Raw genomic sequence first — 13495 nt, 5'->3', positions numbered from 1 at the left:
AGAAAAACCTGCCATCTATCTATTAGCGCACTGTAAATATTACATGAGCCCCACATTCGCTCCGATGTTAGCATTACTTCCACTGCGCGGTTATATTATTTTAGAGCGCTGTCTTGTTTGTCGCAAAGGCATGACCTAGTTCCACTCAGCTTCTCCCATTCAGGGCAAATCTGCAAAAAGAAAAAAAAAATGAAAGGAAAAAAAAAAAAAATTCCCCAACTGCAATCCCCGCTGGTCAATTACAATGCAAAGCAATCCAAATGGAGATGTTTGTAGAAAACAACATGTGTGTAATTAAGGCTTAATGAGCGCTTGTCTGTGCGGAATGTGCAATTAGATTTGTAATAGAAAACTCTGCCTTGAATGCCAGGCATGGGCAGAGAGGGACGTGGCTGAAAGAATCTCTCTTTTTTTCCTCCTTCTTCTTCTTTTTTTTTTTTTTTTTTTTTAGCAGGGAACACAGAATAATGGCCATGTTGATAGCATGCAGCCAAGGATAAACTGCCATTTAAATGGAAGTCTGTTGCGAGGCCAGAGGCTTCCCGAACCACGCGCAGGTTTTTCAGATGCGGTGTGTGCGGTTTTCCCTGTAAGGTGGAGCTAAAATTGATGTGCAAATTGGCAAATCAGTGTTTTGGGCTGTGCAGCTGGGCTGTTGTGGAGAGCCAGTGGAGTGTAGTGGCTTAGTGAGAGACCATTAGAGGATTTTATTTTTTGAATGGAAATGTCCCCTCACACGGCTCACGCTGCAGTCAGATCCGTTTCTTTAAAGGTGGACTCCCAACATTGACTGTCATGTTGGTTTTTGGTTTGCTAGATACAATTTTCATTGCACTTAAAGTACGCCAGTTTAAAAATATTATAATAATATATAGACATGGCTAATATAATCATCTGGAGCTTAACTGAAGAGCTGGAATCAGTGCAAAAAGATTGACTTAATTTAAAATGTCATAAACTGTTAAATTTATGCTGCAGCACAATACATTTATTCATAGATGCAATACATGTAAAGGTTTTCAGACATTTTTGCAATTTAAAAAAAGTATCACTGCTAAGGAGGGCATCAAGGACTGTTCTGAGAGCAGCCCTACTAGGCGTGTGCAGAAACAATAAACCTGTGTGGGTTCAGGTTTTTGTTTTAGCCCAGCACTATGATACCTGATTCAACTAATCATGGTTTTCAATCAGGAGGAATCGGGTATCAAGTAGAATCAGGCGAATTTGGCCAAAAGACGAAGCACAATAAGACACAGCATAGTAATTACCTGTCTCTAGCTGGCTGCAAATAAAAATTACCTTTCTTGAATTCACAAAAACTGGAAAAATTGCAAACTGTAGGCTTAATGGTGTAATGCACAAAGAGACGGAAAGCTTTTAAGAAAAGCACTAGAAGCATACATAAGGCAAACTGCAAGTTCAAAGCAAGCTAGATATGTTTCTTGCCATGTCATAAAAGTATAAAAGACACCGTGTCGGTAATGGAACATTTAAAGGTGAGCAACAGAAAAGAAGCAAAAGAAGTTTCCGACAGCCCAGCTGAACTTTAGCTGCTTCTAGCACTGCTAATTAGTAAGTGCATCCGTGAGTGTGTGGAGGAGCGTGTTAAGAAACATGTTTTATCGAGAGCAAGAAATCACTAAAGTTTTCTTCTTCTCGTCCTTTGGAGCCAGCTCATTTCTGATGAACCCACATGCAGTTTTAGAAGGAGATGTGCATTTCATTGAAAAGAGTGAGCCATTTTTACTTGATGCTCACTTGTTTGTGGGAATCGCTAGTTATTTTTTGCAGTAATTTCAGACTTCCACGACTCTCAAATAAAACATGATAAAAGGTTCTCAAGACCACTGGCCAACTTCAGGAAGAAAACATATTTGTACGCAGATCATAGTCTGGGCATTTCTGGAGTTGGGTATTCAGGTTCAGACCCAGCACTGCACCCTAGAGGCAATACTTTTAGAGATTGCAATAATTAGAAAATGAATTTCACTGTGTTTGGATGGACATACCGATAAGATGGCCCTTACACTGGAGCGCGACTAATGAACATGCCATGTAAAGCTATGAAGAATGCATCCCTGCTGTGATCAGACCAGAATACTGTACTTTGATATCTTCCTCTCACTTTTCACTTTTCTTTTTTTTATGAATTTGACTGACATGTAGGCAAAAAAAAGTACAGCTGCAACCTGTCAATCAAAAAAAAAAAAGAGCAAAAGCCACAATAAAACGTGACTGTTATCTTGGTTGCCTCTTCCGGTTCCGCAGAACAGGGTCCTAACGCACCTTTCAAAAACCGCCAATGACAGAAGCCGTACCTGTCGAAGCAAGCGGCTTCCGGAGACTTCCGGCTAACCGAGACTCCCTTCCCCGTCAAAGGGAAACGGCTCCTTCCCCTTTAAGCGGCGAAGGAGAGAAAGCTATTCGCTGACCAGGAGAGGGGAGGGGGGGGGGGGGTTTGGGGACCGCAAGAAACCATTTTGCTTTTCTGCAGATTTCAAGACCGCACTCTGGAAGAAGAAAAAAAAAAAGGGTCCTTTGTGAGCCTTCTCCGAGTCTGCCCTTGGAAGCCAACCATTGTGGGGGACATGATATAATGCAGACCATTTTAATAGATTTAATGGAATCCACAGACAAGGTTTAGTGGCCTTTATATCAAGAGACCACTTTATGACAGTCTGACTACGAGGGGCACGGCTTAAATAAATGAAACACTTGATATATTCTGAAAGCAGAGGTCACACTGAGCAATATAAAAGGCCGCCTTGTTTGGAGAAGAAATGTCCTGTCAGTCAGCGAACAGCAAGTGTCCATTCTTTCCGCTCAGCGTCTTCGCAATCTCTTAACTCCGGTGGAACGGCAGATTACTGTACTTTTAAAATGTGACCGTTTGCGCGTTAGCCCTCTCCTGTTAAATAAAATCAATCAGATCAATTTTCTCTGACGTTTTTTGCCGGGTCAGATGCAGTCAGTGTTATTATGTGTTTGTCGTTCGTTTATTTACTTATTTTTTTGTTGTTCCCGCAGTGCGCGGGCGGGGTCTCGTGTACATTAAGCAATAACACGCTTCAATTTAATGCAAATTCCATTTACTCATAACATTATGCATTCATTTTCTGTAATCATCCAGATTTGAATGGCAATTTTTTTTTTTTTAAATACTGATTTATTTCTTGGCAGTTTACAATTTCTCATTATCATCTTTGTTTGAGAAAGGGGCAATTGTGCCACTATATTATTCTTGAAAATATATTATGTGATTGACAAAGACATTGAGTGTATATGAATATATTACAACATGCATAGATGGGCTCAATTAATATATGTATTACAATATGCATTGGTGGTTCTCATAGGATTTGTTCAACAATATATTAGTACAGCATCTGGTAAAGCTTATTTCTACCTATTCAGAAATGTGATAATCTCCCAGCATTTGTGAAGACTTCTTTTCCTCACACTTGAATATATTTGCATGTTAAGCACTAGGCCCACAGTGCTTCAGTTGTTCCAATCCATTTCTTACCCCTCCTGTCAACAGAGGCAGTTCTCTTTCTCCTCAGAAAGATAGCCATATGCTATAGTTTCTGGTTTTGTAGTTTTGCATGGGGAACGCAATATTGTTTCCGGGAAGGGACCGGGCACCGTAGGATGCAGTGGATCTGGTTCTTTGAGGTACGCCGAAAGTCTCTTGGTTGTTTTGGCCAGGTGCTCTCATTTTACATCTCCTAGTTTCCGTTGCATAAATGTAAACTTCTGATGTGCCAATTTAGACAGGCTATTTTGTGATATGGTCTACAGTACTGGCCAATCACCTGCCAGGGTTTTGACTGTGATCCTTAGGCTAAGACGTACTTCACTGCACACGGGACTTTTCCATTGGCCCCCGGTACGGTGCGAACGCCGCGTCACTTCACCGCGCAAACGTCCAGCGGCCTTAGCGCTCGTCCTGGCAGCGAGGGGCGATTACGAAAGTCCTGACGGAATACGGAATGGAAGCTGGCGCAGCATCGGGGAGGGGGGGGGGACGCGATCACGCGCCCCTATCTCTCTCTGCAATCTGAATGAAAGCAAGCTCCACCGACATCAAACTAGCGGCGGCTTCGGTTTACGCAAACAGGCGCTATTTATAGCCCGCGCCGAGTGCTTTTCAGCTCGCCGTGCTGGAGTAGACGTGTCAAACGTGCGTCAGTTGTTTGAACAAAACCTCTTGTTACGGATGGATTTTTTTTTTTTTTTTGTGGTTTTTTTTTTTTTTGTTTTTAGGTTGGTGCCTGTTATGTTCACTTTCATTTTTTAGGTGGGCCTTGCAGTTTACACCGTAATGAATCCCCGTTATTTTCTCAAACACTACCGTGGCTGTTCCGTCACAGAGGTGCTCCTGCACGTTGGCTTATTTGTGGTTGAATAAATTATGAAAAGTAACATCTGTTCCAAATTATTTGTCACGAGGTTAGATTTATCTGCTGTCAGGACTTGGTGAGGCGTAGATGAGGGTCAGTCATATCCAATATGTAAATCAATAGAAATGAAAGAGGGTGTACTTTCTTTTTCACATCATTGTAGGACTGTAAGGCAGTCTAAGTACACTCCTGTACTTTCATGCTTTCATTGCCTTTAGTACCTTTACTGAATATCAAATGAACTAAGGTTGTGATGCATAAAGATTGTGTATCTGTGCAGAATATTGAGTTTGTCACCTCATTACTGTAGTATGGTTCTGGAATTTGAGCCTAGTGCATTTGTTTTTTGGTTCAATTATATCGTAGGCCTCTGGCAGAGGCAAAAGATTACAGAAAATAGATTGTGCTTCACGATTACGTTTGAAGTTGGACTAATGGCAATTAATCCTAGTGATCAGAGAGAGACGAAAGTTGAGTATCTGAATCTTTGACTAAACAACGTTCACATTTTAGTTATGCTTTTTAAAGCAATGCAGATTATAGTAATTGCTGTGTAGCACATGCTCCGACAAACAAGGACTCCCGAACCAAGGAGAAAAAGCACTTACTGTGCTGTAATGCCGGATCACCATTTTGCATACTTGGCTCATTCATCTCCACGTGATGTTTTAGGATTCAAAGCGAGGTTTACCGTCGGACTTCACAAAATGGCTGAGGTAATGGATTTCATTTTCTTGGCCGTGTGCAACAAATGATTGTATGGACGCACTAATGGCTCCTTTGAAAAAAAAAACACACACACACACACACGCTGCAGAGATGAAATAATAAAGTCTATCTCAGAACGCATGAAAGGGAAAGATGAGAGAGAGATGAGGGAGACATCAAGCAGGCAAAAGAAATTAGACAATGCTGGTAATAGCCATCCTCTCCATTACAGAAATGACAAGTGACAAGTTTAAAAGAGGAGGGTTGGCACGTACGGGGGTTGGTAGGGGGAATTTATCAGTCAGTGTCCCAGCAGGATCTGGGTCGTAATAAAATACTAAGCTTGACGTACTAATATTAAGTCGGGCGAAGCTAAAATCACTGTATAGACGTACTTATAAAGGCGTGTTTGGCGTGTGGTCTGATTCAGAGGTGTTGCTGTGAGGCGAAAGCAAGCCTTTCCTTCCTGTCCTTTAATCAAAACACTATACAAAACGTGAAAAAGAAACAGGATTGTTCGGAAAAATCGGGAAAGCGGGCGACTTTGGTGGATGATGTAAGCGATGACACTTTCTCTTAGATATGAGTAGTAACAGTAGCTGGTGGCTGACAGCTGTTTGACAGTGATATGAAGTGTCCAGGCTTTTATGCATCATTTCCACTGAATGGTGCCAAGGCTAATTGCGCCCACAGTGCCTACACTCCCTGACCCCCCAATTACACAGACACACACATATATACACACACACACAAATCCACACACACACACACACACAAGTTTACATGCACACACACACACATACACTTATACACACACATACACATACTGGACACACACACACTCCTCACCCCCTCCCAGCTGTCGCCATAGCGCACAGTCCCACCCGGCGGCAGGGTCCCTCGACCTAAGCGCATGCTAAAGAGTGCCATGCCCTCTTCACCACCGGCAGCCGCTCCAGTGCCTGCTAGCGGCGTGATTAATGCCACAGTTTAGCCGTCCTTATTGCCCCCCCCCCCCCCCCTCGCGGGAGAGACATGGCACACAGGCCCCTACACGCTCTCACATCAACCCAACCGCTGTTCATTATCCAGCCTGACCGGCCTAATTATATCCCCTCTAATGAACTGTAATTACTGACATCTAGAAGAGCAACTTGGGTTGAGAGGATGTGACAAAGTAATTGGATTAACGTTTAAGGCCCTGTTCATTTTTTTCCCCCCCCTGATACTTTTATTCACCGAATGCCATTTTCTTTTCTTTGTTTACAGTTTGATGGTGACAACATGTACATGAATGAAAATAACCAGGAGTTTCTTTCACCGAATCAGGTGAGTGGGTCAGTTCTCCGGCGCTTTGCCAACCTGCTGTTCCCGGCTCCAGCTCCCGATTAAAAAAAACAAACACACAAACAAAAAAACCGAAACACACACAAAAACATAAGTGCATAACAGGCTCTGGTTCTACACACTGTGTAAAGCTTTTGAGTCAGAAAATGCCATCTGAAAATAGAGACAATCCAAAGCGATCGCACAGCCCTGTGGTTTGCGTAAGAGTTCTAATAATACCGGGTGTACGTGTGTGTGTGTGTAAGTGTGTTCTGAAGGGGAGAGGCCTCACGGCTGGGAACAAACACACGAACCGGCATATGGCTGAGTTTGAGCCCTGGGATCTGTTGATACTGGTGTAAGCCTTTAGGTTATACTAAGAGAGGGAAGGCCTCTCTCTTGTCGACTTCAGTTTGAGCACCGAGCACCACCGCTGAAGTATGGGAAGCAGATGCATTTTTTAAAATTAGCAGCTGATTTGTGTTCTGTCCAGCGACTCGAACCGTATAGCTGACAATGAGAAGGCCGTGGAAAAAGCTGGGTCCGTCTGTGCCCATGTGCACAGGGAGACAGATAATTACAGCGAGCAGGCACTGCAGCAGGTAGCAATTAAAGGATAATTTACTTCTGGTCTCTGTTTTTTAAAGGGAGGGGAATTTTACCACAAAACCCCCATATAGAAACATGCTAATATTTATGCATGTACAAGGAACTGTGTAATGTAAAGAAAACAGAGCAAGAGCACATTTGGTACCTTTCAGTTCTGCTTCCAATCTCGCTCTCATCCAGAAAGTAGCTACTTTTAGCCCACAGCTAACAGTGATCAATACGAACAGCGACAAACGTATTACTGTCACACTTAACAAAAAATGGCACTAAGGATAGCTGGCCAGTCTACTCCGATTGTCGCGAGCATTAAAATATAAATTATCCTACTGTATTACAAGCATAATTTGTGCAAACACAAAGAATGAATGAGGAAGTCCCTCTCGTGCTATTTGTTGCAGAGGTGCAAGCAACAAAACCTATTAATGTCACATTTAATAGAAGTGAAAAACAAGTTCTTGAAAAGCATCAAAGCTCAAATAAGGCCTCTTTAAATTGCTAGCTGAGCGTAATGGTGCACTACAAAAACTAGAAGCTTTGTTTTGGCCATCGCAAAGACGAAAAGGTGCAGGATCACAAGCACCTTAACGAGCGGCTTTCCTGCTGGAAACACTGTGTCGTTGGCTTGTTATTTCAGCGATCAGGCTCTGTATGGTATGGGCCTCAAATCTGGCTAGGGCTTGTCAGGCTAGTTTGGTTGGGCCATAAAGACACACGGCATAGGCAGGCTTCGTCCTCATTTCTATACCAAAGCAGACCTTTGTTTCCCATATGCTAGTCCTGGGACACTTGGAATGATGTTCTCCACCAAGGACCAAGACATGTTGGCCAAAAACTCAGCATCCGCCCCGGAAACTCAAAGCCTTGGCCGCAAGTGTGTGAGGGGTCCCAAGTGTACCTCAAAATCAACTAAGAAATGGTTAACAGACCACAAAATGATTTTTAATGGCCATCATATTCTACAGACTTGAACCTGATTGAAAAATGTCGGTCTGATTTGAAGAGCGGCAGTGTAGCATAATGGTTAGAGGACTGCGTTTGCAAAGGAAAGGCTGCAGGTTCAATTTCAAGGTAGGACACTGCCGTTGTACCCTTGGGCAATGTACTTAACCTGAATTGCTTCTGTGTGCTTTATATCCAGCTGTGTAGAAGAGGGCAGTCCACAAGTGCAGACCAAGGATCTTGAAAGATTTTTTTTTTTTTAATGGAGGAATGGTCAATAGTCTCCAATCAGATGTTTACCAGTCTCATAAAACAATACAAAGATGACGTCGTAGTCTTATGCTTGCGAAGGCAGCGCGAACAAAGGGCTGAAAACAGGAGTACACCTACCTTGTTGAGTTTTTTTTTTTCAATGAACAGAACATTACCAGTGTTATTTATTTTATACCGATTTTTTGCATTTTCATACCATCGTTCATAATTGTCTTTTGTTTTAAGATTACTGAGTCTCAAGTAATTTAACTTAAAACTAATTTGCAATCACTTATTATTTGCATGTAAAGTAGTCAGTACAATATTCAATGACTTTGGGTTAAAGCTTCCATGTGTTGGATATGCCCTGTGAAAGAAACTGAATTATTAACATTTTAATCTCGTTCTCATAAAAAATAAGTAAACAATATGCTAAATAATGATAACAGCCCAAGTATTTACCCCAGACCATTTGTAAACGGCATTTCTGACATCTCTGCCTTAATAATAAGGCAAATTAATGATTCAGTGACAGTGTGCTTGGGATGCTGTCCAAGTTCCTCAGAGCCGTTGAAGAATAATGCATTGAGGCATCTCTTGGGCCTTGAACAACTTAAGCACTTAACAATGTATTTACTCTTTGTGCTGTGCTGATTTCATTACAGACACACTAATGTATTTCCAAGAGACAAGGCAATTATAGTACAATTACTGCTTAATTATTTATAGATACTGTGCTTTTGAATTATACTGTGCATTGCTTCTGACATGATTTGCACAGACTATTTTTAAATGCATTTTTCTACTACGCAGAATATTTCTGCATTTTACTGCTAATTCAAAAAAGCAAGAAGTTTCACATATTTCTCGCCTTTTAAATCTCATAAGTGGATGAATATGAGATGGTCTTTTATCATTCATTTGTCTGAAACACTCATTTAATTGGTAAGCAACACAGAATGATTCAATTTGTTCAAGGTGATGGCAGTTCTAAGACTGGGACAGCTGTAGGCTTCACTTTTCACCAGCAATCGCACATATTGTGGAATGTTTATTGAAGTCACCTCTGGGAACTTCAATTCCACACCATCATGGGAACTGTGGCATTTCTGCAGCTGTTAAGTTACTTGATGGGCATCATGGCTGCTCCTTTTGGACTACAACACCATCATTTCGCATTTCAGCACTCTATTGCAGCAAATGTCCTGTACTAGCAGCAGAGACCAAGATGTTAATGGAAAATTATGTCCTTTTAACCGCCGGAAATATATGCATTACCTTACCCCAAAGAAAGAACTTTCTTATGATGCACGTTTATACCGTGCATGGAATCAAATCTTGTGAAGCTTAAAAACATTGGTGGTGTGATTGCAAGTAGCCATTAACCCCTTTGCACAGATGCCAAATCTGGCCAATCCTCACCCATTTAGGGGGTGTTCTATTTAAGGCTTTATAACTCCAGATCTGAGCATCACAGAGACATGGCAAATGGCTTAAATGAAGCAAGACACTTGTACCATTCACAGTAATAAGATTATTTTTTTACCTAAATTATGAATATAAACTAAAGTGCCACAAATGCAATCACCTTGACACAAATACAAAAAGTTGTTCTTAAAGATTTGAAGATTCCTGACATGTTCTGGTTTGACACGTAGCACAAGCCTTTTGATTTTGCATTCTTTAATTTCCTTTAAAAGGGATTTTATTGAAACATTCATATCAGGCCAGCCAGCAATTATTGCAGGAGGTCAAGACTCTGTGATATTAAGAAAGAAGCAGAAGCATACTAAAGGCCATGGGCCAGCTCGGAGGACGATGTGGGTTATAAGCTTTATGACTTGTCTTTGTCAGTATTCTTATACTGTACGTACAAAATAAAAACTTAAAAACAAAGGTCAGTACAGGGGTCGTACTCAGTGAGGGGCACCCGTGGGGGCGCAACTGGCAAAGGTAGTCCCAGGAAGCCTGAGGACCCTGTCCTCCAAAATCCCCAGAGCACGTTTCAGCAATGGAATGGGTCTGCAGTTCTGATTGGAGATTCCAATTTGTGGTGGAAAACAAGGGGGAAAGAAATCAAGGTACAGCCAAAAGCCTAATGGCAAGCTGAGCCCCCTCAGGCCAGGGATGACGGGTGGTAGCAACAGGGATTAGCGGTTAGGGAACCCGGGCTCGCAGCCAGAAGGTTTCAAATGCAAATCCCCCAGCGAAACGCTGCCGCTGCCTTGTCTTTCTTCGACGCTTATAACCAGAGTCGCTTCTGTGAAACGTCCAGCTGTAAAAATAATGCCAGAAGTACAACGTCAGTCACCCGAGTCACTCTGGGCATAAGGTGCCCGCGAAAGTAAATAAATAAATGAATAATTATGACAATTATTGTGGAATTCCAGGCTGTATTAGTAATGGTCATAGCCGTCTCCCAGCTATCCTGTAAGTGAGTAATCCTGCGTATATCCTGACAGGAGCAGATGTGGCGGCCCTCAACGAAATTGCACTTGTGGACAGAATCTCCCCAGGGGAGGAGAGAAAAACTTTGCCGTTTACTTTTGGTCTCCCCCTCAGTTTGACAGCTGCCTCCCCTTTTCTCTACTCCCCGGCCAAGTTCAAACTCCACTACCGCAACCACACCACGGCTCAAACATTTCAGGGTGCACCGCAAACGGTCCTGACGTGTACACTCAAGGGGAGTGTTCACACTGCATTTGTGAGATGGGGGGGTGGGGGGTGGACTGAAAACTAAAACGACTGGCCGGTTTACAAAAATGAAGGCTTCCTCCCAACGAAGTTTTTTCTTGTTATAAATATGCTTACATTGCTTATAACTCGAATGGAAATCTGCACTGGATCTGATATTTTGACTAACTGCGATTGAATTTAGGATGTTTTTTCCGCCCCCCCCAGAAACTGTGAAAACTTTCTGGAGTTCTCCCCCACACACAATGGCAGTCCATGGAGTCCACAAATCAATAGGGAATATCCGAGTCCAGAAATCTCTGATCACAGACAAGGCCCGGGACAGTGTAAATACACGTGTTGACACGGAGAAACTGCCATTCACGACTGACACACCCCAAATTTCACTGAGATTTAACAGGTCGGATATTTTCCAGAAACTCAGTTTTTCATACAGTGTACAATTATCTGCTTGTGCTGGCTATGGCTTTCAACATCTGAAGAGCTGCAGCTCATGTTGTGGATAGACACAGTCAGTTAGGGTCGTCTGATGATGACCTCATTAGCGTGCTGCCATTTAGACTGCAGGGCTTGCCTTGGCTTGACCTGAACGAGGCCTGCTTCCTGTAGTGGGGTGACTGGGGGTCGCCATAGCAACAGAGGCTGCCAGGGCTGCCACCGCAGGCCTCCTGGGAGATGTCCGCCATTGTACACCGCTGGCAAACAGGAGAAACTGCCGTTTAAACAGGCTCACCTCTGTCAACCTTAAAGCACAAGGGTTCCTGCGACACCATCAGCCCCCCGAGACTGCGGTGACCCGCGAGCGATCCGCTTTTAATGTCCCAACCGCTCCGATGGCTACCACCATGCCCTGGAATCACACGTCCAGCCCAAGCTAGCTGAAAGTGACACGAGAAACCTGATGCTTATTTACTGGTAGATTTTTACTAAATAGGACTGAAGAGCCTTTTTATTCATTTGTTGATCTGTCCATTTTTCAAATGATTGATAATTCAGCTGAGTACAGTTTGGGAAAATGTATGGTGTCATATGAGTAACTAGAATAATTCTCCTAATTGACTAACTGTTAAGGGTTTTGGCAGTGGTATGGTCAGAGATGATGGTTTTTTGCAATTACAGTAACACGTTTCATTGATTGTTGCTGTTGTAGCCTCTCAGTGCTAAGTGAAGGCCCTGATTAAATATGCATGTACAGTGTGGCCAGCACTTGGCTGGAACCAAGAGTAGGGCAAAGCCTTTCCAGTTGGCAGCTGTCGGTCTGTTCAGAAGCTGAATGATAAATTGAGTCGTTTTCTCGGTTTCTACACACTGCTCCAGAAAGTGAGGCATTCAGCTCAGCACTTGGAGGCACACAAGCTAGCATCTTCCCTCCTTAACTTCCCTTCCTGGTTTCACAGTTTGCCTCACAAATCTGAAATCTGACTCTCTGTTTAACGTGGTTGCACTTTTTTTCATTTGTTTCATTGGCTTCTTTTCCATTTATTTGAGACGGAGGCTCCGGTTTTTCTCGTTGCTTCTAGTTTTTTTTAGAATTCATTTGGTATGTCATCAGTCAATCCAATAAGAGATTTAGGCCTTTATGATGTATTGCTGTGCTGCAGCCTTTGGATTCCCAGCGATACACACTTACATTGCTCCGTGGAATGGTTCATTTGGCAAATGTGCGTCCTATAGCCTTTCTATAACATTGCTAGCCTGAGCCTTGGATATGCTATAAGCTGACTATGACCAGTAGTCTACGGTGACAGAACATAACCAAGGACAGGGTGAATTTAAGCTAGGGCCAGAGTTCCTCAGGTCTCCTCTGTATTAGCTCCCCTAAGGAAGCAGAACTATCCCACCATTATTGATGGACATGCCCCTCCTCCAATGAATTACAACTCTTCTGTGGCACTACGTGACTGACAATGTGGAAAATAGTCACTGGTCCATGATCGAGCACATTCGAAGAGCGCACATGCTTCAGGGGCATAGCTGCCCGGGTGCACGTGGCACGGCGGTGGTTCGAGAACCACAACTGGAAATGCCACATTATGAGGTAAAGGTAAAATAATTGCACCCAAAAAAGGTCCATTTGCCTGAAGGAAATTATTGCTTTGATGTTCAGTGAGGTAAAACATCCAGGATTAGAATAGGCAAAAAGCTGAAGGTAAGTTCCATACCCAATCCAGCAGTTTTAATTAAAGCCTTTCTCCCTAAGATTGATCCCCAACAGTCAAGCGGAGAAGCATTTTCAAAAGCGACAGAAATATTTTACACTTGTGACCATATTTCGAGCATTGCTTCACACGTTTTATTTTGGAAACTAAATTCCCCCGGCTAAATATGCTCATGGCACCCAGCTCCCTCTTTCTTGCGTTCCCCTCTTCTGTCTTCTCTCCTTAGGATGGCTAAAACGAGGATCCTTCTGGCCGTGTTAAGTCTAGTGTGACTGACAGGAAATGCGTTGATTGGGACTGAAATCATTGGATCATTTCGCTGATTAAAGACTGGAAGTGGCATTCATAAACTCCCGCCGTTCAGGGGCTCTTGTTTTACTCCCTTTCCTGCTGTTTTGAATTACA

At 42.9% G+C, this 13495-nt stretch overlaps 1 protein-coding gene across 5 annotated transcripts in view; it reads left to right on the top strand.

The window, feature by feature from the left end:
• The window catches only part of tox2 (TOX high mobility group box family member 2), a 118977-nt gene that overhangs the window by 53728 nt on the left and 51754 nt on the right, over positions 1-13495 (top strand). For all 5 annotated transcript variants that reach the window (XM_064304087.1, XM_064304085.1, XM_064304084.1 and 2 more), the window contains one exon: positions 6381-6440. In XM_064304087.1, coding sequence (XP_064160157.1) covers positions 6381-6440 — 60 coding nt within the window. The remainder of the gene's footprint in view (positions 1-6380; positions 6441-13495) is intronic.

Source organism: Anguilla rostrata, chromosome 13 (assembly GCF_018555375.3).
Source record: "Anguilla rostrata isolate EN2019 chromosome 13, ASM1855537v3, whole genome shotgun sequence".
NCBI lineage: Eukaryota > Metazoa > Chordata > Actinopteri > Anguilliformes > Anguillidae > Anguilla > Anguilla rostrata.
The sequence above is the reverse complement of the archived record's forward strand: the minus strand, read 5'-3'. Positions and strand labels throughout refer to the sequence as shown.